Source organism: Excalfactoria chinensis, chromosome 1, assembly GCF_039878825.1.
Source record: "Excalfactoria chinensis isolate bCotChi1 chromosome 1, bCotChi1.hap2, whole genome shotgun sequence".
NCBI lineage: Eukaryota > Metazoa > Chordata > Aves > Galliformes > Phasianidae > Excalfactoria > Excalfactoria chinensis.
Window position 1 is genome coordinate 5303288 of NC_092825.1, and position 23957 is coordinate 5327244.

Below are 23957 nucleotides of genomic sequence, written 5' to 3' on the forward strand. Positions count from 1 at the left end.
TGTGACTGTAGGTTGATTTCTCAGCATCTATTTGTCTGTTCCTTAAAATAAGGATAGCAGCGCTCCTCAAGCTTTATAATCATCTATCTATTTATTTATTTATTTCAGACAAGTGGATCAATATCTCTGTATCACTCGAGGAATTATTACCATCCCTAATGATGATGAAAAAAAAATTATCCTCTGATTTTCATCACAGGAGCACTGCACAGCAGATTATTCGGTTGTATTGCTAAGAGCGGATTTATGTAACAGATAGCAGAAACAAGTCAGCTGGGTTAATAGTGTGCTCTGGAGAAAACCTGCTAATAACATGTGCACAGGATTGGATATGCCATGAACACTGCAGAAATGCCCCAAACATGCATTCATACTCCTCCCAGGTTCCTAATTGTATGATTTTATAACAAAATATCACCAGGCACACGGGACAAGTAAATGTTTCTGGACTCACTGACCGCAGGGAATTGTTTTTCTTTGTTTGCTTTGAGAGCAGGATGATATGGAGAATTATACCACGGTCAGGCAATTTATTGTCACAAAAAAGCCATTTATAACTTTCAGATTTAGGGATTTAATGAATGAATGAATAGAAGAAAATTAGTGTTTGCATCATAGATAGCTGCACTGAAGGACAGATGAGGAAGTTTCACGCCTGTTTGTTTTTCCTTATGGGTATTTACTGCTGCTTTGTGAGCTGAAGTAATGCGAAGTGCCACCATAGGATCAGCCTGGGTTAGGGGGCACCTTTGACTTCTGTATCAGTAAGTGATGGGAAAAGAGCATTGTGGAAGTGTTGCATTTTTTACTTCTTTATATTTTACTTCCTTACTAAATAAGGCACCCCCTTGCCTTATTTATTTTCCTGTAAAGCGGTAACATTTTTCTTTTTCCACTCATTATGTCGCATTTCATTTTCTTCCTCCAAAGAAACCTTTCAAGAGCTGGGAAGGAGTGAACACATCCAGCAGACCAGTGTCTGCTGGCCTATAGCCAGTAACCCTCAGTCTCAGATTTCCACTATTGCATCTTCTCAGCGATCCTTCTCCAGATTGAGGTCTGAAATGAAATAATTCCAGTGGTTTTATTTTATTATTTATTCTGGCAGGAGGGACATTGAGGCTGTTAGAGAATTTGGTCTTCAGTACCCGTTTGACTCTGGGTTTCTGTTAATTCCATTCACTGAAGTCTGCTCTTTTCAGAGCGGTTAATTGACTGTCCAATTAGAAAAACTCGGAGGAAACCTTGAACTTATCTAGAATCTGTCATCTGGATGACGGTCAAGGAAAGTCAGTAAAGCTAAAGGGATCAGGCATGTTTACTGGATGTGCCTGTTGGTGTTATGTGCCTGATATGCATAAAATAAAGAGCTTTACTGTGACTTCTTCAAAATGCTTTACATTGGGCTGAGTTGTTGCACTTGTTCTCAGACCTGCCACTGTGTATATTCAGCAGTCAGTAACAACGCAGTGTCTCTGTAATAAAGTGTCTGAGCATTTCATTTGTAACTGAAATGTGTGTAAGCCACAGAGATCTCTGTGTGATCTGTTTCAGTAGAAGGCTGTCTCCCACACTGGTCCTTCCTGCAGGCTGTGCTGTAGTATCAGTGTAGAAAAGGGAAAGTCTACTTCACAGTCTCAGCTGGAAACATTTTAGCCCAACCAGAACTTATTTTTATCACACTTAATTTCCATAGCCTTTTACTTGAGCCTTATCTTTTTCTTTAAATGGCAACATCCAATGCAGAGGATCCCAAATGCTTCTTGCAGGTGTATTTTGGCAGCTTTTCACAATTGTTTCTTTGCAGAAAGCGAAGAAAAAAATTCATTTATGGTTAACGGAGAAGTTGTAGCAAAACCATTCCACCACCAGCTGTGCAGCCTCCATGCATCAGGCTGCAATTGCTTGGATGGCTTTGAAAATCTCCTGAGCCGCCTTCTGTGTCAGAGGGGTCACTGTATATAGATATATTTATTTATTTATTTTAATTGATTGTTTCTGACTTTCTTTCATCTCCAGAATTCTAATGCCGTGTTTTTTAAACCTCCGTTTTTAACTCTTGGCCTGATTCCAAATTGCTTTAAAAGCTCTGGTAGACACTCATAGCTTTATCTGGGAGCTTTCTTGTGCAGGTATGAAATCAGACCCCTCACCTTGAGGCCTACATGCTTTAAAACGTTCTACTTCACTGGCAGCTCTCTAGTATTGATGTTATGTTACTATGTGCATGAACAGGCAAACATTTCAAAACAGCCTGTGAAAGCCCGAGATGAGAAGAACAAAGTGAAGCAGGAGCTAAAACGTGGCAGTTCTGGGCATTGTAAAATATTTCTGATAATTCAGTTGCTCAAGCATCAAACCCTAGTTAATGGGGTGGCGTGGTTCATCAAGGAAGCCTTTTCAAAATTCTCTTTAGCTTTAGGGGTAAAAGAAGATCAACCCAGTGTATCTGGATGTTGCTTTAGCAGAGGTGGACGATGCAGTAATGCACTCCAAAATTTGCTCTGTAATGGAGCTGGGTGCCTCCCTCCAGTTCTGCCTGAAAGGAGGAAATTACTAGAAGAAACCTGTCCCTAGTCAACCACTTATCTGTTGTACAGGGCAAGAACACAGCCTTGGAGATACAACTAAAGCTCCTAGCCCTCCTTTTTCCATCCCTTTTGCTTCTGTTAGTGATCCCTGACATTTTGAAACCAGAGGTCATAAATAATTGGAACGTGACTTTTAGGTTGGTTGTATTTACAGAGGGATCTTTTTCACAAAACAAAAGTAATTTCAAAGTGTTAGCTATAGAAATATCCCCTCTCTGTGTTTTTGCTCTCAGTCTGAGCTCCATAGCTCCAGAAGGAAGGCAGAAATTGAAGTAGCATGACTTGATATGGTAGAACTGAAATAGTTTGCTTAAAGCCATCGATGCAGAAGAGCTTGGCCTATGGCATTACAATTAATGCAGTGTTTCAGGTGATGAGGTAAGAGGCCATGGAAATCTTTCTTGTTTCCTTGCACCGCGAGGCACGAAATCTGATTAGACTTGTCCTGTTATAATTGTGATCTACAGTCCTAAAGCTGCTGGCGTTTTCCCAAAACACCACCTGTATCCATGAGATAGAGAGTGAAGTATGCTAAAAAGGAATGTTTTCCCAGTCCCTCAGATACAAGGGTGAGTATGGGATGGTTCAGGGCTGCCAAAGCTCATCTAGATGAAAAAAGGGAAATACAGGGTGCTTAAACACTGACTTCTGATTAAATTCTAGGTGCCTAAGAAAAGCGTCCTTCTAAAATGCCTGTGTTTCCCATACAGAAAAATTAAAGGAGGCAGAGAATACAAGCATCCAAGAACAGCTTTCCTCACTAGCTCAGTTGCACGTGCAAGTCTAGCAATGAAGTGGATTGAATTCCATTATCTAGGCTTAGCTCCTCTCCAGTGTGGTGGTCTGATCGTGTAGAAAGAGGGGATTCCATTTTTCATGGACAATAAAATTCATAGGATCCCATGTTTCCCCCCTATACTCATGTGCACATATCATATATGCAAATATTTTATATGATTGTTCAGTCTTGGTACCTGAAAAAAAAAAAGAACCCAACCTTTGAATGTGAATATACATAGTGTTTTAGTCTAGAACAATGTCTGGAAATATGGCTTAATTAGCTACCATCTAATTGGAATGCTTGATGGTAATAGCTGAAAGTCTAGGTTATCAGATGATTTAGGAATTAAGTTGTCTACTTAATCTTTACCATGATTATTAAAGCAAATTGGGTATTTACTGTGAAAATGACCACTGTCCATTGGTGGGAAATGCTTTGTTGACCAGAGATAACAAGGGAACCTAACCTTGTAGCCTCTGGATGGCAAACCATAATTAAAATGCAGTCCTGTCTTCTCCATGGAATGCTGTTTCCAAATGCTTGTATTCAAGCTGCATAACCTCATTTATCAAGCATTCCCCTTGCCCGGAGAACAAGTTTCTTTTAACTAGGTAGCTTGCTATACAGCACTTTGCGGAGATCAGCGACAAGTCTTTTCACTCCACAACAAAGGAAAATAGGATCCAAAGCAAATGAATTTGGGCTGGGCGATGAGGAAGGAGGTTTTGCCATATCATTGGGCACTGAAAGTCCCCAGGAGCTGAGCTTTGTGCTTAAAAAGAGAAAAAAGCTTAAGGGAAGGAGTAGCCAGTCTCCTTTGTCTTGAGAAGAGTACAGCTTTATTTCTCTGCTGATTCACATTTCTTTTGAGACCTGCTAATTGCAACATCTCTCAGTAAGTTACTTACAGCAGTACTGCTGGGTAGAAATTGTGATAAATGCATAAACTGTGTCTTATTGATTTTTGTTGACATTTTACATGTTTCTTATGCATTCTAAGCCTCCAATTCAGTAATTGTCACTATGCTACACACTCCTGGATAATGAGAGCAAGAGAAGTGAATGGAGTAGTTTCTTGACCGTTGTAAACAATATTACTCAAGGCTCTATGGGGTTTCTTGCCTGTTCTCTGGTATATCACTATTTGTACTCACCCCCCTTTTGAATTTGCAAGACAATAAATGCAAACCCTTGGTGATATTTCCTCTTCTAATGATAATAACAGAAATGTTTTTGTTGGAGAGATTACTTCAATGGTAAATTTGGGCCTCTTTCATTTTAGTGCACAGCAGCATTATGGAAGCTAGCAGAGGTACTGTAATTTATTTACCCTTCTATGCACATTTGGTCTAGAATGCTGTACAGAAAGCCATTCATTACATCATTTTCTTTGACAGGACTTTGTTGCTGAATAACGGTAGTATAGTAGTTGTGTCTGAACAGCTGTAAGACATCATCAGTAGAGTCATGACACTGCCATGAAGTCTGCGTTAAAAAGAATCCTTCTTCTGATTTTCTAATGCTGATCTATCAGCCAGAGGTACATAAGCCAGTTTAGGTTGTCCTGTACCAAGGGCTTTGACATTAATGAGAAAAAAAGTACCGCATGATGCAAAAATGCATTGACTTTATTTTCATGACTAGATGTAGTGCTTTTGGGTAATGATCAGGCATTGCTTTCTCTTACTGTTGTTTGATTAAAATGTGAATACAGTCTTGACTTGATAATCTCACCAGGTACACACGGAGATAAAAAGAAAAGGTATTTTATGCCTCAAATTGATTTGCATAAACCAAACAATCTGTTGCTTGTTGGATTGCAAAATTGTTAATTTTGCCCATTGGCCACAGGGGCACAAACATTGTATTTTTGATGCCAGAATGCAGCTTTCATGTATTAGCTCTAAAATGACAATATGCTTTAGCCTCTCAGTGCTTAGATTTGCTTCATTTGGAAATCTTTTAAGTAGTAATAATAATAATGTTTTGAGGAAATTGAGTGGAACACTAAATTATTCTCTGAAACCTAAGTTCAAACTGTGCAAGGCTAAGGGAGCTGAAAATCAATGCACTTTTAAAGTCATTAGAGATCACAAGTGAAATAAGTCTGTGTTGCTTTAGCTAAGCTTTTAGTGTGTCATGGTATTATTACAAAATCAGCCCAAATCTGCATTAATTTCACAGTCTTTTTCTTTAAGATGCCCAAGGGTGCATGAAGAATAAAATGTAAATCTCAGAAGGCAGTGTATTTATTAGTCAAAAGGGCAGTGAGTCATGCACTAGGAAAGTTGACCCATACCATGCCCAGTGTAGGTATGACTGACAATAGTAAAAGAGTGGAAAAATAGCCCAGGCATTCGCCTACTGGCTTTTCATTATGATTTAAAAGGCTATAGAGGAAGAAAAGTGATTTTTTAGTTATTCATGCACACAGCTTTTGAATTGTTCAAGCTCTTGGTAGCTTTCACAGATCAAAGAATTATACTTGTACCTAGGACTCTGAGAAGCAAAAATCATAAAGATTTTTATTCTTAATATGTTATTTTCTTAAATGTTGAGATTCCACCTACGTTACTGAATTTTGTCTGAGTCTTTTTGCAATTAGTTGCAGGGTACACAGTTGAGTTTTTCTCATCCTTACTTGTATGGTTGTTCTTGGTGCATCACAGTAATATGTAAGTGAAATTATGCTCTCCTTTAAATTCTCAGCTCAGCTGCCAGTGGTGCCAGTTGTTTATTCACTGTGCATTATTTACCTACAAAAGCCATAGCAAGCAGCTATTAATGCATGGCCTGAATGGACTAAACTATGCAATCCAAACTCTGCATTTAAAAACAAACAAACAAACAAACAAACAAAAAAGCCTTAAGTGTGTTAAACCCTGTGGCTAAAGAACAAAAACCAAACAAACCAAAACAAAAACACCTAAATTAAGGAAATAAACCCTTTTCTCCTCACCCATCCCCACCTAATTTATTTTTTTTTCTTTCATCTATGGTCAGATTAGCAAGTCAGCACTGTCGATAAATAAACTAGAGAAGTTGTTTATTTTTATGTACTACTGAGAACAGTGTCGTCTTGTGGCCGTTCTCGTAGACTGTGTTGGTTTAACAAGCGTCCAACCCTTTTGTCTTGTTGTTTTTTGTCTTTCCTGCTCCCTGTCCCCTTGTTCCCACAGGCTGTGCGTTTGTCACATTTTCTACAAGGGCAATGGCACAGAATGCAATCAAAGCCATGCACCAGTCTCAGACCATGGAGGTACAGTACTGTATCATTTGCCCTTTCTTTGTTTTCTTTGTGCAAATGATTGCGAATGGTAAAGCCATGCTCTCCTGGACCAGATCAGACACATGACAATCACAGATTTAAACTTTTTGCCAACTCACTCTACCTCTCCTTGTCAAACGTGTTTTTCTTAATGGCCTGGAAGCACACGATCAAGTTGCAGTATCCAAACACAGCTCTGTATCCTGTTTTCAGTGGCATTCACAGAAAATAAAATCGCTGTGAATACCACTCCTCACTCATACTCAAGAGTGTACCTAATGAGTAAATTGCAGTTAATATTAACACCTCACCCCCCACAAAAAAAAAAAATAATAATAATAATTATAAAAAAAAAAATCTTAGTTTCCTTTAAATAGATTTTTAAGTGTTCTGGCTTATGCTGCTCTGAGAAAAAGCTCAAGAGATTTAACGTGGCCACACTGAGTTACTAGTGCATGTGTTTTCCTGCAAATAGAATCTCTTTTTAAGCTAATATAATTTCTCCTTCTTCATATAGCCAATAAAAATGCTAATGATGACAGAGCATATCGAAGCTTCCTACAGAGCACCGCCGTGCCTGGCCCCTCTCAAGCTCTATCTCCTCCCACATTGCCTCTACGGCCTCATATTTTATAACAATGAGCAACACAAAACTTGAAACCCATTCACTTAACGTGAATCCAGCAGCAGGTTAACGATCCGGTCATTGGAGTGGTGATCAAGTGCCACGGCTTGTCTGGCAATCTCAAACTTTTGTCAGTCTGTGATTTTTGTCATGGTCTTTCAGAATTTTGCACAAAAAACCGCACAAGTATTAAGTCTTTACTTACTCTGGATCTTCTAGCTTATCATTGGAGAGTGCATGTTATACTGTATTATGTATATTGTATCTTCGTGTAGTGATGATTTTTCTCAGAGGTGGCATTGATGTTATGTGCACTTGTTTCTTTTTATTTATTTTTACACCAGGACCTTTCGATTTCTCTCAGTGATTTTTCTTTGCAATGCTCTAGTCTCCCAAAGCATGCGGGGTGCTAAACAATCATTATTGCGTCATGTCGTTAGCTGCTTTGTGTAACGAGCCAGGGGGGGAAGAGCAGGGGTGGGAGGGTGGAGAGAAGAGGAGAAGGCAAAGGAACAAGAAGGCAGTGCATGAAAATGTCACTAACTGTTTCCTGTATACTACAAGTAATGATGCTGGCATTGCAAAGCTATTGTCTCTCCAAGCATCACGTTTGAATTTGGTTGAGCTTATTTTATAATTGATGTGTTTTTCTTTTCAGTGCAATGCATTTTTAGACCCTAACTATGCAGTTTTAGATGAGAATCCTCCAATAAGACAAGAATGTTTGAAATTACCTTTAGTAGAAAGCCAGTGCTATACAATATATGCAGTCTGACAGTATATTGTGAAAAAACTGCCACTTTGAGTCTTTGAAATAACACTCATAGTAATTTGTCTGCCATGCACTGATCCATTAATTCAGATCTATATATTCAGCTGGGTTTGATTCCATGTAAAAAGAAAATGCTTATTGGTAATATTGTGTTTTACCTATATTTTTTTCCATGTGCTTTAATGTATTTTTCTGTCTAGCAAGATGAATTTTACACAGGTCTACCTCAGAAGATGATAACATTAAAGAGATAATACATCCCAGACAAATTCACCTATTCTGTTAAATGCAGTACTCCAAGTGAGGCTGCATTTTGTTTTAATACTCCTGCTTACTTCAGTTCTATAGAATAATTAGTCTTTGAGAACCCCAAACTGGCAAGTCAAGGCAGTTCCAAGTATTTTGCAATTGGATCATCTGGGTCTTTGTGCCAGCTGAGCTTAGGCTGGGAGTCCCTTCTTGGAGAGAAGAAGTACACACCTTTCTGAGGTGATGGGCTGAACAGTGTCTGTACACTGTATGGCCAACAGAAAATAAAATACAAAGGCAGGACCAGCTGTCAGGAGTAAAATTGCCCTAGATGGGGTTCAGACGCCAAGCCACTGAATGAGAAAGGGGGGTGCACCTTGTGTGTGTGTTGGGACCTTCAGGATGGAAAATAGAAAAACAGAAAGCAGAAGTCATGCTTTAAGCAAAACAATTTTGCCAATGCTTTTCTAGCAAAAAGTTCACTTACATTACCTAGTGTTAAATCTTGCCTCTCAGCCTGAAACTATGGTCCTTGGATGCATTTGTTTCACACTGAATGCAAAAAAAAGAAAGATGGGCTTTGGGGTGAATATGTATTACACAGTCACATCTCAACTCAATTACTGCAGATTTTTTTTTTCTGATTTCATTATTTTTGGTTTCTTGTCACACATCATTGACCAAGATATATTTTCAGAGTGGGTACAGAAAGAACAATGGGGATGTCAATGTCCAGATGAATATATCTCTTAAAATAATGAGTTCTTTTACTACTTTTTGCATCTGACTTTCTGGCCTGGTTTAATCAGCTGATCTTAAAAACGTAACTGCTGTTCTTCTGTCTCATTTCCGTGGGTTTTGTTTGTTTGTTTAAGGCATTGAAATGCAGCACCAGTAGAAGACACTAATTTGTTATCGTGGAGTGAATTTGATGCAACAATAACAACCCTTTGCTCATATAGAGCCACTTGCTACATATAATTTCAGTCTTCAGAATGTTTGCTCTCTTGAAAATGATGAAGTGATGAAATATAGAGCAGACAGTGAAAAAAATGAATTATAGATTCATAAATTGCAGAGATATTGTTTTTATACAATTTACTGACATTTAAGCATTCATAAATATGTCAGCTGTAGTGTCGAGTGCTGAGCTGCTGAACTGAGAACTGAAATAGCCATAAAATATTTCTTCCTCTAAAATTCAGTTCTGTTTCTTTGGAAGTAGATTTGATTCTCCTGTACATCTAGGTAGCAGTCAGTAAGTTCTGGTTTTGATTAGCCTAACGCTACCAAAGCTCATATTAAATACAGTACAGCTTGCTTTTTTGTTAGCTGAAGCAGAAAAATTTCTTTTACACCCTCCCACCCCCAGCTCCTTTTCTTTCTTTCTTTTTTTTTTCTTTTTTATTAAAGGAGCTTGTTTTTAATACTAATATAAAAATCACTGAAGAGAGGTAATTTTGTAACAAGCTGACTCTTTCATAATCTTTATTTGATTGCTGGAGTGGTACATTTCTCTTTTTTTTCTCGCTGAAACACCGAAAGACAGTATTACAATGAGACACACAGGGAAGGAACTGGAGGTGGAATAATAAATCACAAGTGATGATTTTCTACGATAATTCTAAAGGAAGAGTATTGATGGGAGATGTTCATACAAGAGATATTATTATTGTGGTTTATTTCATCATTTTCTCGTTGATTTTGAATGTTCTTAGCATTTGTCCTGGTGTGAGGTTCTTCAGAGAAAAGGTACTCAACTGTTCTCTGTAGATTATAGAGGACATAAACTTTGCTGCAGATGTTCCCAGTGTTGTGAGAGCAGCCATAGGAAGAGTTAGGCTAAGTATAACCCCCCTCCGCATCCCACATTGTACACGTTGGCTAAAATGCTGCTGTCTTTTTTGTATTTGAGTCATCTTTCACTCCTACCATTATGTGGAGATTGAAGTTAGACACAAAATTAGTATAATAAAGCATGGCAGGTGGAGGGAAGTTATTCATTGGTTCCTGTAGTTAGAAAACAGTAAGGAATGGATTGGCAGCTTCTGTGACTCACACAATGCCTGAATTAAGAACTGAATGACTGCAGTACAGAGTTTGTTCTCTTGATTTGAAAAAAAAATGAGTCTAAAAAGGTTAAAATATGAAAGCATTTGATAGTGGGGATAAAAAAAAATAGGGTGAGAGTAATAGGGATATCTTTCACATTCACATGTCTCATTCTCTCAGCGACTTTGCCCAGGAATACCCAACCTGAGGTCCAAGAGAAATGTTTAGGTCCCTCAACAGCCCACTCAGTCCACTGCTTCTCAAGGATCCCTGAGACGGGTGAGGAGCAGGCTGCAGACCAGATTTCAAGTTCTTTCCTACAGCCTGCTCCCACAGGTGTCTTGCAGCCTTCCTGTATCATGTAACAAGAGGCTCATTGAAGCAACAGGAAAATAGAATAAAACCTTAATGTATAGAATAAAACCTTAATAATGGTGTCAATCAGGAATGGGCTGCTCCCACCAGAAGTAGTCACTTTTGGTTTACATCCTGACTTTTATTCACACCTCAAGGGTGATCAGCACAAAGTGTGCCCAGGAGCAGGCTGCAGGTGGGTGAGTTGTCCTCATAGCATCGCCCTTGGTGTTCATTCGAGGTCCTTGATATGGAAGGAACCAATGACCCATCGCTTATGATGCTGCAGTAAATCCAGTGCTCACAATCCTATTTATTTTGGGTAGACAAGCCAGCTGCACCAAGCACAGGGAGCCTGTGTGACAGGGCTGTGTTGGCTGTGTGGTCACTGGCAGCAGGGAGGCTGGACACCTCTTCCTTTGGCGATGCCTTGAAAACAGACTGCAGACAAAGCAACATGTCCATCTCATCAGCTGTGAAGCTTAATTAAAGAGGACTGGTACACTTGCTGTCTCTGGCAACAGTTTTAATAGCTGGAAGGAAAAGAGCCTGAGGAAAGGTGCTTTATAAAAAGAAATGGGGAATCAATAATTTCTCTACAGCCTCTTTTTCTGAGAAGCTGAAAATCTTAGTTCTCATGGTCCTACACATGTCAGTCACAAAGAGAGAAAAGCTATCAGGTCGAGCCATTGCCAGCGGCCCTAGGGGTTATGGCTGAGCTCATGGTGCAGGGTTGGCTCAGTGTGATTTAACACTTCTGTTTCCTGATCTGTCTAACCACAGGGCTGCTCTTCGCCAATCGTGGTGAAATTTGCTGATACCCAAAAGGACAAAGAGCAGCGGCGTTTGCAGCAGCAGTTGGCACAGCAGATGCAACAGCTCAATACTGCCACTTGGGGAAACCTCACGGGTCTCGGAGGACTCACACCACAATATCTAGCTGTAAGTTCACATCAGAGGCAGTGCACCTATAGCATGCTGTATTTAATTTAGACCCACGAAAACTAGCAATAGTAAACTTACTTCAGTGAAATGCTAAATTCTGCAGGACGTATAGTATGTCTGCTTCTACATTAAGAAAACTTTGCATGTTTATTGCATGATTTAAAAGTAAATAGCAAAGAATAAAATCTGAATAACATTTCAATGCATCACTGCTGTCCAAGGCAAGCATTTAAAGTTTACTTGCGCTGCAAAATAAAATTTTACTCCATTAGTTTTATTGTTCTTTTGAACAGTACATTCTGTTATTCATTGCGGGAATAAAATTTAAGTTATTCCTTAGGGGAAGACAGATAGGCATCTGAACACAACACTGAACAGTCCATATCTGTATGATGCAGCTTCTAAACTAGGATGTTGTGGTTCAGTGCTCTAATTTTACATGTTTTCATCTGGAAATTACTTCTACTTTAATGCATGGTCCCTTCAATGCTAAACACGCGTGATTCATACTATCTTTAACAGAAGGGAAGGTGGCAGAGGAAAGCAATTTGTCTCTCATAAATTTAAAATGATATTTTCTTTGATCTATATGTAAGATGAAAAACATGTGCTAGCTGCTGCCCCTGATGGAGAAAGCTAAAATACACAGCTGTGGGTCTTAGGTCCTAGATTGTCAAGTCTCCCTTGCAGCATTGCTGTAAGGGATTTTCTGCTTTTTATGGAGCTGGGTGTACAGGTTGGGTAGCTTTTCCATAATTTGGGGAGCTCCTGATGATTCTGAGCCAAATAGATGCATCTATATCTGTACTGTATACGCATAAGTGCATAATTTGTATGCATACAATGTGTTGGTATAGTGATATAATGATAAACAGCAATTTACCTGGCAATTAAATATATATATCAGTATTGAGGTAGGCTAATTAATACTGAGGTGGGCTAAATTGCTGTATACAAATACCAGTCTAATGAGTGTCTGTGCTTGATTCATATAGATAATAAAGAAAAAACTGAATTCAAGAGGGTGGTGGAGAATGGACCGTGATTGACAGAGATGAGTTATAGTAACTACTAGACTACAGAGGGTTGTAATTAGTCATGCTATGTTGGTTTAAATAGATTTAACACCTGGTTGTTAAAAAGAATAAATTGATTAATTGTTTTAAAGCAGCGATGTTATTGAGTTTCCCTTGTGCCTCTGTGTTTCTTAATAGAGATTAGACATTAATATGGATTTACAGCATTGACTCTAGGGATGTTCATTCCAACAACAGACAGAAGCAAGAGACTATATAAATGTAAAGGAAAGCATAAATACTCCAAATGTGAAATGATCGCTCGTTTTAGTCTTATCTTCATTTGTTACACTGATGTCAGATAGATTGCTGTTTTGTATTGTTAATTTGCAGCTTCTGCAGCAAGCAACTTCCTCCAGTAACTTGGGTGCCTTCAGCGGCATTCAGCAAATGGCCGGTAAGTTAAAAATCATTTCATTCTGTTCCAGCTATGTTTTGTATTCTTTAGCCATCAAATCCTGCATCTCTAATAATCACATTGTCGGGCAGGGGGCTGTTGTGTATTGAACGTGGCAGATGTACTGGCAGAGGACAACTCACAGTTCAACATCAATAGAAACACTTTCTCCCCTCTTTCAGAAACTGAAATTAAACCCAGTGCTCCCAGGTTGAGCAAACAGTTTGTCTTGCATTAGTCACCTGCCATTTGTCCAAAGTAACCAATTGTAAATTGCAGGAGAGCTCTTGGTCCCTGCAGCTGTATCCTTCCCTATGAAAAGTGTCAGTAAAGCAACAGCAGGATTACGTTCTAATTTCCAGCGAGATTTCTGTGTCCTGAAAAATCAAATTAATGGCAGTCCTCAAACATTTTAATAATAGGTGGTGAGTAAAAACGTTCTGACCTTTTTAATGAAACCCAAGATTACAGGCCTACCTTCAGCATGGATTTTCAGGCTCCTTTTATAATGATGGAAAATTAACTGGGTGCCTTTTTGACTTTGGAGCCCTAGTTGACAAAATTACACAACAGAAGCTTTTATGTAAAAGTACAATCTTTAGTCTGGGGGAAAAAAAAAAAAAAAAAAAAGAAAGAAAGAAAGAGAGAAAGAAATAAAAGGGAAAAAAAATCAAAGTGTGAGCATATTTGAAAGCCAGCTCGTTGGAGGGTTTCTTAGTAATGAGCTGCGTGCCAGTAGTAACTGATGTGTAGTGATTAGCGAAAGGTCGCTCCCACTGTGTGACCTACCATGCTGATACCCTAACTTAACATGATGCTGGAGAAGGCAGCATGTGCAGTAAATCAGAGCACAGATGCACATTATGCCCGCCGTGAGAAACTGTTAAAAAAGCTTTTTTTTGTTGTTGTTGCTGTTAGAAGGGGGAAAAAAAAGGGAAGCAGAAACCTCCCCCTCGCCCCCCCAAATTGCTGCATTAGTTTGTTTTAATTGTGAACTCACTGAATCAATAGCGTACAACATTGTGCTTGCTTCATTATCACAAAAGACTAAAATATTCACAAGTCTTTCTGAACGTCATTTCTCACTCTTCTTCTAATCCTGGTCTTCTGCTTCTTCTGCTTCTGCTTTGAATGAATCCTGAAATACTTTTAACAGGTACAGATCTACCACACAGCATTGCTGTACCCCACAGGTATCCTTTGCTCAATCGTTACATTATGCCATTATTGCAGCAACATCAGAGACTAATGCGAACCTGCTGTCTGACAATATAAATTGGCCTACAGATGACAATATCTCTGAATTATTCTCTCTTCCTCAGACCTGCTGGCAGTGCTTGCTGTTTCTATTATGTTTCGCTTGCAATCTAGCTTTTTTTTTTTCTTTTTTCTCATCTAAAAATGTATCTTAATATGATAAACGGAACAGAGCAATTCAGTAACAGTTTTATATTTGGCAGTTTTGGAAGTGGCTTTGAGCTCAGAGATTGTGTTTAATGTTTTCATATTTGGTTAAGACTGTGAAATGAAGGAATTGAGACACTGAAGAAAAATAATGCAATCTCTATTGCATTATGTGTACCTTAGAAGTTTTCTGTTGCCTTTTTCTGCCAGGTAATGTAGATTCAGCTTTGTCTCAAACAACTGTGTCGAAACTAAATATTTTAGTCGAGTAACTTGAGGATGGGCTTTCGATCCAGGATTTAATCTCTGAAAGTCATGTGGTCTTGATGCTAATAATGAAATCGTAGCAGCACATCACTTTTACTTGAGGAATATACCTTCTCGACTAAAGATTAGATTGCTAATGTGTTCAGATACGGGGTGATTTAATGACTGACTGCCTCTCCTGGAAAACAATTTTAACTTTATATTCATTATAAACACTGTTATAGTTTACTTCTTTCTTTCCTCAAAACATGTAACTCTTACACCTTACTGTTGGAGATCAAATTAGTGATATTAAATTTTCCCTCCAAGCTCTACAAAGAAGCACAAAAGACTAAATGTTATTTCACTGTTAGGACCAAGAGTTCATGTCCTCTCCTTGGAAATCAAAAATTATCCAGGACTTTGTCTTCAGTGCTGTGTTATTCTGTGCAATCAGTACTAAAGACTCACATGGTGTATTTTATAGAAGGAATAGAAAATGTTCCTGTGTCTCCAGCAAGGTCTCGCCTGCAGAATCTATTCTTGAACGTTTGTTCTCATAGCCCACAAAACAGAATAAAGGTACAGAATTTTTTGACTTAAGCTATTTGCATTCATTTTACAAGAAAATGAACCCAGTATGTATTTTTCACATTGTGTATGGCTTGCTTATTAATAGAATATTTCAAGTTGAAGACTGAAGTCTACACACGACTGAGTAAGATGCTTAGAAGATAGGTTATTGATGCTTGCATGTTCTTTGAGCTAAAAAATGTGCTTACAGTCAAATATTTGTTCTGGTTCTTGTGCTGAATTTAATGGGGAGGGTTAGGCATTCCTCAGGATAAGTAAAGACAGAATCTGCATGCTTGAGTAGTTCTGCACACCAGAATTTATTCAAGCACGTGCAGTGCGTTCGAGGGGTCAGACTTTTGTCTTTGAAGTCAGTGAGTGTGCTTACCACTGAATCCAGGCACTAAAAGTTTGATCAAAAGCCACAGAAGCTGTGGAATTCTCACTCTTACTTATGTGTCAGGCCTCTAGTGCCTCTTGAGTGCAGGAGTCCCAATGAAGTCACAGTTTGCTAAATTGGGATGCTTAATGTAGCTGCCCCCTCATCCAAAATTAAGGACCTCCAGATCTGCAAGTATTAACTTGTACTGCTAAAACTCATGTCTTCTCTGAGCTACACAGAAGGTACACGGCACACACTCTATACATGTATATAAATGTACATGTAAAGAAGTATTTCCTCATCAACGGTATTTCTTAAATAAAAGAAATTTTCTTTGCAAGCGGAACCTCAGAGTATTTGAATTTATTTTTTTTTTTTATTCTTTTATAGTTTATATCTTTGGCTTTACTGGAAGGGATTTTTGAATAGGCATTTTTAGTAACAAAAGTGGAGCTTGTTTAAAAGACAAGGATCTAATCCAAAGAAAAATGAGGATTTGTCTCAAGTACTCACTAGCATACAAACATTAAACACACAAAGCATCAACTCCAAAAGTGAATCCTGTTCTTGCTGTAGCAGCCCACTAGCACTGCTGTGTGTTCAGTGTTTCCTTTGCCCTGTGTTCATAAATTAATTTTAATGTCCAAGTAAATCATGATTCTGGCCTCACTAAAATTTGTGATATTTGAATTTGAGAGGCAAAAAGCAGTAGGTTGCCATTTAGCTTCCCAAGCCTTAAGGTTGCACACTCAATTCCCCAGCTTAGATGTTCTCATTTTTATTGAAAAATGAGATTTTCATGAAATCATTTTATTTCAGGAGCCAAACCAAAGAAAATTTGCAGTGTTGCCTTGACTATTATAATAATACCCCGGTTTTGATTACAGGAGCTCTCTCTACCTTGCCAAACTCTGCTTTATCACTCTTTGTAAAACATGTAAGTGCATACCATCACTGGGTGTATATTTTATAGTGATTACTTCCTTGCTTTTCTTTCCTCCTCCAATATCTGCTAATGCTAATTCAAAGACAGTGTTTTCCCTCACATGCCTTGCAAGCTTCAATGTCTTGCCTGTCTTTGTCTTTGGGGAAAGCTAATAATGTGGATGAATTTCATTATATGATTTGATTGTCTTATTTTAGAAAGACAATGCAAGCTGCAGTAAGCATTAGCAAGCTTTCAAGAAAAAAAGGTTCCTTCTTCAAATGTATACAAATTGCATGGAAGGCATAGTTCAAAGGTGATGGATGTCGCTTGAATGTTTGTATTGAATTTGGCTGGCACTGAATTGGATCCAAAAACAGCACTTTTTAAGCAAAAGTGCCTGTGTAAGAAGAACCTGGGAAGCGTAAACACAGAGGCTTTTATATTCTACTGGATTACTGTAGAAAATTTGAATACTCCCAAATTATATTATCTATGAAGATTTTCTGTCATTTATTAACGCTTTGGCTGGAATAAACATTTCCTCATGCAGCAATATTTCAATGAATATGACCGTTCAGAACACATACATTTGTACGGTGCTCATTAAAAACACAAAGTAGTTCTCTTAATTTTAGTAGACAGCCAGTGTGTTTTGCTTTCTGAAGTCATGCAGGAAAAGCATGGGCTTTTGGCTTTTCAGACCCCTAAATCCTCTACAGATGGGGCTTTTTATACTTTTTCAATATATGTTCTTTTTTTTTTCAATTACATTCCAAACTCTCTTACAGTTTGGTTGTATTTTGGGATGAACTTCTGGCCCATTCTGAGCCCTTTTCAATTCATTTCACCCTTCTTCTGCAACCCAAGCCAGATTTCCTCCTGTTGCAGAGTCTGTAGGAGCAGATGGGTGAGAGAAACTCTGTGAGATTCTGCTTTCTGAATATTTTCCTCTAATTGTTGTATTGGCTCAGTGGATCTGGAGGGACCAGTTGGAAGCCAAGGGCCATCTGCACAAAAGCTCTATACTTTCGCATTGGCCCAGGGATCCTTTATATCCTCTGACTCGTTGGTGGCTTCATTCCAGCAGAGCCGTACTGAAGGAGGACTTCTTCTGCTATGACCTCTTTAGGGATATCATATTAAAAGTAAAGGTCAGCAAGAAACTCTTTCCAGCTCAAGGGAGATAGCTGTTTTTTAAAGATAACTACCAGTTTTGAAAATGTTGACCTCAGGGACTGAAAGCATTGAGCTTTTCTAACACTAATTCCATTGAATGTCCTTAATTTAACCCCTACAATTTGAACAATTTGATTTAGCATTCTTGGAGAACCAGAGTTTGAAGCAAGTGAGGCTCTTGCCAATCCACACGTAGCTCCTGTTCACGGGAGAAGGAGGAGCACCTTGAGAGGAAAGCCAAGGCCCCACAGCTTATGAGATGTGCTTATTCAGATGGTGAAAGTCTGTGATGTGGAGTTTGGCCAAGTCTGGATACAAGATCTGTAGGTCTGGCTGGACTTTCAGCAAACAACAGAAGGAGGGAGAGAGGCTTTTGATTCTCTTGGCCTCTCTGAGGTTGGAAGTCATCTTGCTGACGTGCAGCAGCTTGGAAATCAGGAATCCAGACTGCCTACAATGTCAGTGAAGAGGATTCATTCCTAGGCAGCAAGTCATCCTACCAAGGGCTTGAGTTAGTCTTACCTACTTCAATTTAATTAATTTTAGGACCAATCATCCACGCTCTCTCCCTTGACTGTAACAAAAGCCTGGGTGAGTAACTTTAATTCTCATAAAGTTAGATCAGATGGATTTCTCCAGCTAAGACTGGGAAAGTTTCAATTGAAAAAAAGTGCATTTCGTGCCAGGAATGTTAAGAGATTGTGTAACTTGGAAATGGACTGAAATCCTGTACAAGTCAACTGCTGGTTCTAACTTTCAGTTGGATTTAAGCATGTATTCTTAAATAACATGATTACCAAGGTGGAATCCAATGTGGACTTATAAGTTGTTCTAGGGGATTTCCTAAGTCAAACAGTGAGTAGTCAGGATACTTTAAGCACTTCTCAGATAAGCAGCTTTCTGAAGGTAGGCACACCATATGTATGATTTAATGGAGTAACAGTCTCCTGTCCCCTTTAATTCTTTAAATATTGCGGGAGTAACATTGCTGTTTCAGACTCAGCCTGAAAAGACTTTCCCCCAGTTTTTAACATGAGCATCCAGCATGGCTGGTATCAGTGCCAGCAAATGGATGCTTTTTGGCCTAGAAATGATGTATTACTTTACCTAATCCACAATTTTTAAGCTGCGGTCAGAATATAACTCAGAAGGAATAAATCCTATTAATTGGTATAGATAAAATTTCCCAAGAAAAATAGGCAGTGGCAGAAGTCATGCTATTGGAAACTGCTTATGAGTGATTCAGATTCAACACTGATAGTCACCAGCCATTTTGGAATTCTCTGTCCGTATCTTGTCACTAAAATGTGGTCAGTGCCTTCCTTTATCATCATTTGTTCAGCAAGCAAATTAAACTGTTTCCAAATATGATTTTACTATGATATTTGGGAACCAAGATCTGTAGAGATCTTGGAAGACTTCAGGAACGGTTTGTGATTCTGCTGCCTACTCTACAAATAACCCAATAATTTCAAATTTACAGATATCACAGGAGAAAAGCTGTGGCGACTGAAACGAGGCAAATTGCCTCATTGTATGGGAGTTTGCAACGGAGGCAGTGCAAGGAGTTGTAGAATGTAAATCTTGTGCTCTCAGATTTCCCCGTGTTTTCACAGAACTGCATCTGTGACTGTGCAGCACTACAAAAATTTCCTGTGAATGTGCTAATAGGCCTTATGAGAATGTTCTATCACCATCCATCTGTCACTTTTTAACAGGCCTGATTGGCAAGCACTTGTAACAACTGACATCTGTTCTTGCTTATTGATATGTAGATTTATGGTAATTGCTGTGAACAATAAGACACAAAATTACCTAAGGTGAACATTAAATTAAATTTTCATGCCCCTATCCTTATAAATAATTTTTTAAAAAATCTTAAGTTTCAAGCAAGGCATACTGTGCATCTGTTTTGCACATTATTTAATTGTTTTTTTCATCTGCCAAATAGCGAAATGAAAGTTGAGTTTCCTTGCAATCTTGAATATTTGCCAAGCTAATAGCACACTGGTAAATACATGTTATTAAAAATGGAATCAAACTGTATTGTGATTCTTGTTTTTTTTTAATCATTTCACTTTAATTCCCAACATCATCTCTATCATGATGATCAAGAGTTATTCCTTGCCCAGAAATGTTTTTTTCCCTACAGGGGGACTTCCATTTTTCATGTGTAACTCTGCCTATCCGGCTGCTCTTCAGCATTAAGCAATTTGCATTTCTTCAGAGAGAGGTGCATTTGCTGAGTGAGCAGCACTTTAAAATGAGAACGATCTACTCATTTTTGGTCCAGCTCCATTGCAGGATTTGGAACTGTTTGGAAAAAGTTGTAGGATGTGAAATGTGTGAAGACAGAGTGTGAAAGAGGAGAGAATGACCGAGCAGATTAGTCCCGCAGAACTATACCTTGGCTGAAGTTCAATTGAATCAAAATCCCCATTTGAAAGGAAAGTACGTTTTGGGTTTGGAACTTGAGAGTATTTGGTTTCCCTTCTCCAATTCTGCCCTAGCAAGTGGGATATTGACGCACTTGACAAGTTGATGGGCAAAGCCAATGAAGGAGAGCAGAGATGATAAACTGCCTAGGGAACATAAAACTGTGATGACAAGAGTTGGGGTTTTTTTGAAACTTGGAGCAAAATGGGTCCTAAAAAGGTTGTGTATTAAATGATAAACTGGTTGACACAAGCAGCTGTAGAGCATGCTGGGTGATGGCATGCACTCCGAGCCACTGCTGACAGCCACTCTGAGGCACTTAGTGCAGTGGGGCTCTTTGGTCTCCTCATGACAACAGCAGGGTCTCTGCTGCTATAGCCTTCTTTGGCTTTGCATGCATGCACAAAACCTCATATGTGAAATGCAATAAAGAAAGCAGTAATAAATTGCTTATAAATCTATTTTGTTGCAAACTGATGTTTAGTGAAAGGTCCACACATTTTCCAGAAGCATTTTGGATATGGTTTGAGGAAGCTCCTGTACCGTTCTGTGTGATCTGCTCACTGTTATTTAATCCTGCTGTATGTGCTGTTTAAAAGTTTGAAGTGGAAACCTCACTACAGAAGAAATATAAGCTGATTTTGACTGATCCTACTGATGAATTACTTACCAGAGGGTGATAGAAAACCATGCTGCGATGGTGAAGAGCCAACCCATTGCTTTATCAAATGCCCATTACAGAGTGGCATAAAAGAGGGGCTCTGAGAAGATGGGCAATGTTTGCTAGACATCCTAAGGTGCATTACATATACTTCTTATAAAAGTGGAAAGTAAAAGGTAATTAAGGACCAAATATCAATCCAGGATAAAAATGGAACCCATGTCTCATTCTGAAAACGTGTTGGGTTTTGAGAGTTTTTTTGCAAGCAGCAATGCCCTATGATCACACTATTTAGTACTTACATCTAATTCTCTAGATTAACAGTGACTTGTGACTGGGTTAGCTTTACTGCTCCTTGTAAAATAATTTGGGTAGGTGGGGTTTAAGAAAAACATTATTTTTTATGTGGTCTTTAGCCTCTGAAAGAAGCCTGAAAAAGCATTAATGCCACGTAATTCCTCAGAGTGCGTTGTGCAGATTTTAGAGAGGTGAGTCATGGTTGAAATACATTCCTAACACTTGTGCTACATTTTTGAAAGCTCAGATGTGTAAGCTGATTCTGGACGTGTAACTGAGGCACGGAACTTAGAACCACAGCAGTCCTGCTTGCTCACCATGGATCTGGCTTACTTTTAGAAACAAGCTGTATCTAAATCCAGGCTTTTATTCATAAATAGATGCTTAAATCAAGGTTCACCTCAGAACTCCCTGTGCTATGACAGCGACAATACCTGTGCATTCAGCTCTTTGGGGAGCTTGTTTGTTGCACACAGCAAGTCTGACATGTGTACTTGAAATTATTGTCAGTCTATTATTGAAGAAATTCACCAAAAAATACCTCCTGTTTCATTTTTTTCCTTCTCAAACATGTGTACAAAGCCTTTTGTCTGACCTTCTTTTTTTCTTCTTCTTCTCCAAGCCGATATGAGGTTCACCTGGTATGAGAAACAAAGTGTGTACAATGAAGTAATAGCTTTCTCTTGTCAGACAACCTAACATCCAAAATAAAAAAGAACAGGATGAGTTTTCAGGCACTTGAACTCTTCTCTGAATGTTCCCCAAAAGTCAGGTAGTCTTCTGAGCTCTGCCACTTGATCTAAAAGAAAGTATTACTCTTCATATAAGCTTCATATAACTCGTATTATGAAACTGTTGTAGTATTTTATGGCTTATGGTCTATTTTATGGTCCGTGTCTACTTTTTCAATTCCACCGAGGGCTTAGGCATGTGGAGATCTCTCATGTCCAAACAAACTTAGTAAACTCACATTGCCATCCAAAACATCTTATCCATTGGATTCTGAGAAGGATCCGTTCTAGTTTATATTAGCACCTGACTTGCATCTGCATTATAGTCTCACACTGAAACAGTCCACTGTAGAATAAGAGCCCAAGTACTTGGCATAGTCCAATCTAAAAGGTAGATACCTTAGAAGAGAGTCCCAATTGCTCTAAGTCAAATGAATGTCATTTGCTGTTCCTTGTTCTTTTTTTCCATTTCACATAATTTGTATTTATTGTTTGTCCCCTGTAACTCGCCATCTAAGTTAAATCCTTTGCTGTTTAAACGAATGCATTTCTTGAAGATCTTCATTGAAATGCAGGTGTACCTCCCCCATATCTTCTGAAATAATGAAGTAACAGCTGACTGAGTACTCTTGTTATCACAATGCAGAGCTTATGGTCTGAAAGCCCCCACTTCAGTGATGGTCCTTTGATCAGTCTAATACTAATTTGACGCTCTTAATACATACCTGGTTTTAGAAATGAACTATCCAAAGGAATGTCGGTGCAACTATTGGCTACTGCACAGTGCAGTCCTAGTAGATACATTCAAAAGGGACACGGGAAACAAATTGTATTCATCCTAATTATATGACCCTGTATTGAATGTGTTTTAAATGTTAAGTTATCTTCATTACACCCCCTGTTGTGTCAGGGAATAGTATTGCTCCTGGGATTCACACAGAGCTTAAATGGCTTCTAATTCCACACTTCCCTTATCAAAGTGACACCAACCAGACTTAATTTTCCTAACTGTAGGCTGGTGCCATTGCCATATTCTCTCACTCTGAAGGCAGAAAGGTGAGAGATGCTATCTGGGGGCTTTAAGTGGCAACCAGAATACAATTGTTTTGGGAGTAAAAGGAACTGAATCTCATGGTAAGGTAAACCCATTGAAAATAGTGTGTTGGTTTTTGGGGTTTTGTTGTAGTGGTTGTGGGTTTTTTTTATGACACCTTTTAATTAACTCTATTGCTTCTTCATGCAGGCATGAACGCTTTACAATTACAGAATTTGGCAACTTTAGCAGCTGCAGCAGCCGCCGCCCAAACCTCAGCTACTACCACCAATGCAAATCCTCTCTCCACAACGACTGGTGCTCTGGGAGCCCTCACAAGTCCCGGTAAGATCAGAATGCTTGCTTTCAAAATGCAAAAATGAGAGCAAATAGGAAGAAAATATTTAAAACCAATACCGTGCTGTGGCTAAGCTCTGTGCTTGTGTAAGTTCTGGAAACCCTTTTAATAGCTGAACATATTTTTGTTGCTGTTATTTTTAAGAAAATAACTTACTTTTCAAGCTGTCCAATATGGACTTGTTCTCCGTTCCAGATACATTCCAGGGGTCATCAAAGCCTAACAGACCTGTATTGCAAAACTCTTCATGAAGTTTATAAATGAGTGAGAAATTTCAGCTAATTTTAACTTTTAATCCCCAGGAGACGGATCTTTGACTCTAAGCCCATCGTGCACTTTTTTTTCTTCACCCGTCATAAATTTTTATGCAGTCCTTCTCTCTTTTTTTCCTTCTGTTTTCCTTGCTGTAGCCTTTATGGAGCTGTCTTGTGGTCCTAACTGAGAATCAGAATTGATATCAGGTGCATAAGGAACGCACAGCCACAATCTGACTTAAATTACCCCAAACTTTGGGGAAATAAGAGATAGGCTAAGAGATAGTGGTGCCTCCATTGTCATCATGTAAACTTTCATCCATGAACTTCCCATGCCTGCAAAGCCTTTGTGACTGAGGCAGGGCAGA

The 23957-nt window shown here is 38.8% G+C and overlaps 1 protein-coding gene across 21 annotated transcripts in view; it reads left to right on the plus strand.

Moving 5' to 3' along the window:
* CELF2 (CUGBP Elav-like family member 2) overlaps positions 1-23957 on the plus strand; it is a 545978-nt gene that overhangs the window by 487561 nt on the left and 34460 nt on the right. For 15 of the 21 annotated variants that reach the window (XM_072354469.1, XM_072354461.1, XM_072354427.1 and 12 more), the window contains 4 exons: positions 6552-6631; positions 11476-11634; positions 13047-13110; positions 23188-23322. In XM_072354469.1, the coding sequence (XP_072210570.1) occupies positions 6552-6631; positions 11476-11634; positions 13047-13110; positions 23188-23322 (438 nt within the window). The remainder of the gene's footprint in view (positions 1-6551; positions 6632-11475; positions 11635-13046; positions 13111-23187; positions 23323-23957) is intronic. The other 6 variants (XM_072354546.1, XM_072354529.1, XM_072354536.1 and 3 more) reach the window with 1 other exon arrangement.